Below are 1,730 nucleotides of genomic sequence, written 5' to 3'. Positions count from 1 at the left end.
CATCCGTGCCTGGGGCTGCTTTGGGACTGAAGGATATGAAGGAGAGCAGCAGGCTGCCAGTCACTCCCAGGACAACATCCCCACCCCCTCCCATCCTCTCTCCACCCACCTACCCCATTCCCATCCTACTTTCCCTCTCACCTCCCGGCTTCAGGGATTCCCTGTCGCTGCTCTAACGCTGTTTATTCCTCATTCTGCTCTGGGGACTGTCTCCGCCTCTCAGAGTGGGCGGGGCCGAGAGCAGCCAATAACAAGAATTCCTTGAGGATTGCACTGACCTCCCTGAGGGAGTGACTGAGCTGAATGTGTTCTGCGGCGCAGGGAAACTGAAACTGAAAATAGTTTGAATCAGGAAGTGATGAGGGTGGACATGGATTTCAAACAGCATTTCCAGAGTTTGACCGAGGAGGTAATCTGTCCCATTTGTCAGGATTTCTTCACCGATCCGGTTATACTGTTTGTCAGGATTTCTTCACCGATCCGGTTATACTGGAGTGTGAACACAACTTCTGTCGCTCCTGTATCACCCAGAGCTGGGAAAAGCAGGAGAGAATCTCCTGCCCGGAATGTAGAGAGGAGTTTCCGGACAGAAACCTCAGAGGAAATCGGGCCTTAGCGAATCTATCTGAGAAAGTTCGGAAGTTAAATCTGAATCCGCAGGAGAAGGGAAGTAAACGTCACTGTGAGGAACATCAGGAAGAATTGAAGGTTTTTTGTGAAACTGACGAGAAATTTATTTGTGTGAATTGTGTAGTTTCCCGGGAACACAGGGAGCACCGCTTCATCCCGATTGAAGAAGCGGTTGGAATCTACAAGGTAAAAGGAAACAGATTCCATACCCTGATTATTTTATCACATTTTCATGGTCTAATACTTTTATTTTCTGATTTTCTCTCCCAATCCCAGGATCGGGTGAAATCTTCCTTGGAATCTCTCACAGGGAAGAAATCGGCGGCTCTCGAAATGGAGCGGCAGCAGAAACAGAAGATTTCCCAAATTCGGGTAAAATTTCCCTGAGCTCAGCTTCCAAATTTGATTCCTTCCTTTGTTGTGTTTTACTGCAGAAGCAGATTGTTTCTATATTTGCTCTTGTAGGTTCAATCCCAAAATCTGCAGACTCACATCAAATCCGAGTTCACCAAAATGCACCAGTTTCTCACTGAGAAAGAGCAGCGTTTACTCCGAGATCTCAGGGAACAAGAGGAAAACATTCTCAGAACAATGCAGCAAAATCTTGGCAAAATTCAAAAGAATTTAAATTCTTTTCAGGAGAAACTCTCAAAGTTGGAAAAACAGTTGGAACAAAAAGACGGAGTGATATTTCTCCAGGTGAGGGATTATATTTAATTTTAGTTCATGGAAAGTAAACTCAGAATGTGATCCTCATAAACTTGCTCCCATCCTCCCTCATTCCTCCAATATCCCTTTCTGCTCCTCTTTCCCTCATGTGTTTGTCTACTCTCCCGCTTCATACATTTTCCTCAATCTCGTTGATGATGGTGGCTTTCACTATTGAAATTCTCATCACTATTAAAAGGCTAAATTAAAAAGCAGTCGACAATTCACAGCTCCACCCAAGATGCAAGTGATTTATTCACATACATGTGGAAAACAGTTCAAATTACAAGTTGGTGTATTTCAAAAATATAGTTTATTCATAAAATTCTTTTTATACAGTTCATACATTTCGTATGACGAGAGCAGTTCGACTCTGTACAGTTTTTACATAT

The 1,730-nt window shown here is 43.6% G+C and overlaps 1 protein-coding gene across 1 annotated transcript; it reads left to right on the top strand.

The window, feature by feature from the left end:
- Nucleotides 1–242: 242 nt before the first annotated feature.
- LOC122541457 (nuclear factor 7, brain-like) lies at nt 243–1,586 on the top strand. The gene is made up of 4 exons (XM_043678237.1): nt 243–430; nt 466–816; nt 907–1,002; nt 1,096–1,586. Exons 1-4 carry the CDS (start codon nt 359–361, stop codon nt 1,345–1,347), a joined length of 771 nt encoding a protein of 256 aa, XP_043534172.1. The 5' UTR covers nt 243–358; the 3' UTR covers nt 1,348–1,586.
- Nucleotides 1,587–1,730: the final 144 nt, after the last annotated feature.

Source organism: Chiloscyllium plagiosum, chromosome 37, assembly GCF_004010195.1.
Source record: "Chiloscyllium plagiosum isolate BGI_BamShark_2017 chromosome 37, ASM401019v2, whole genome shotgun sequence".
NCBI lineage: Eukaryota > Metazoa > Chordata > Chondrichthyes > Orectolobiformes > Hemiscylliidae > Chiloscyllium > Chiloscyllium plagiosum.
The sequence above is the reverse complement of the archived record's forward strand: the minus strand, read 5'-3'. Positions and strand labels throughout refer to the sequence as shown.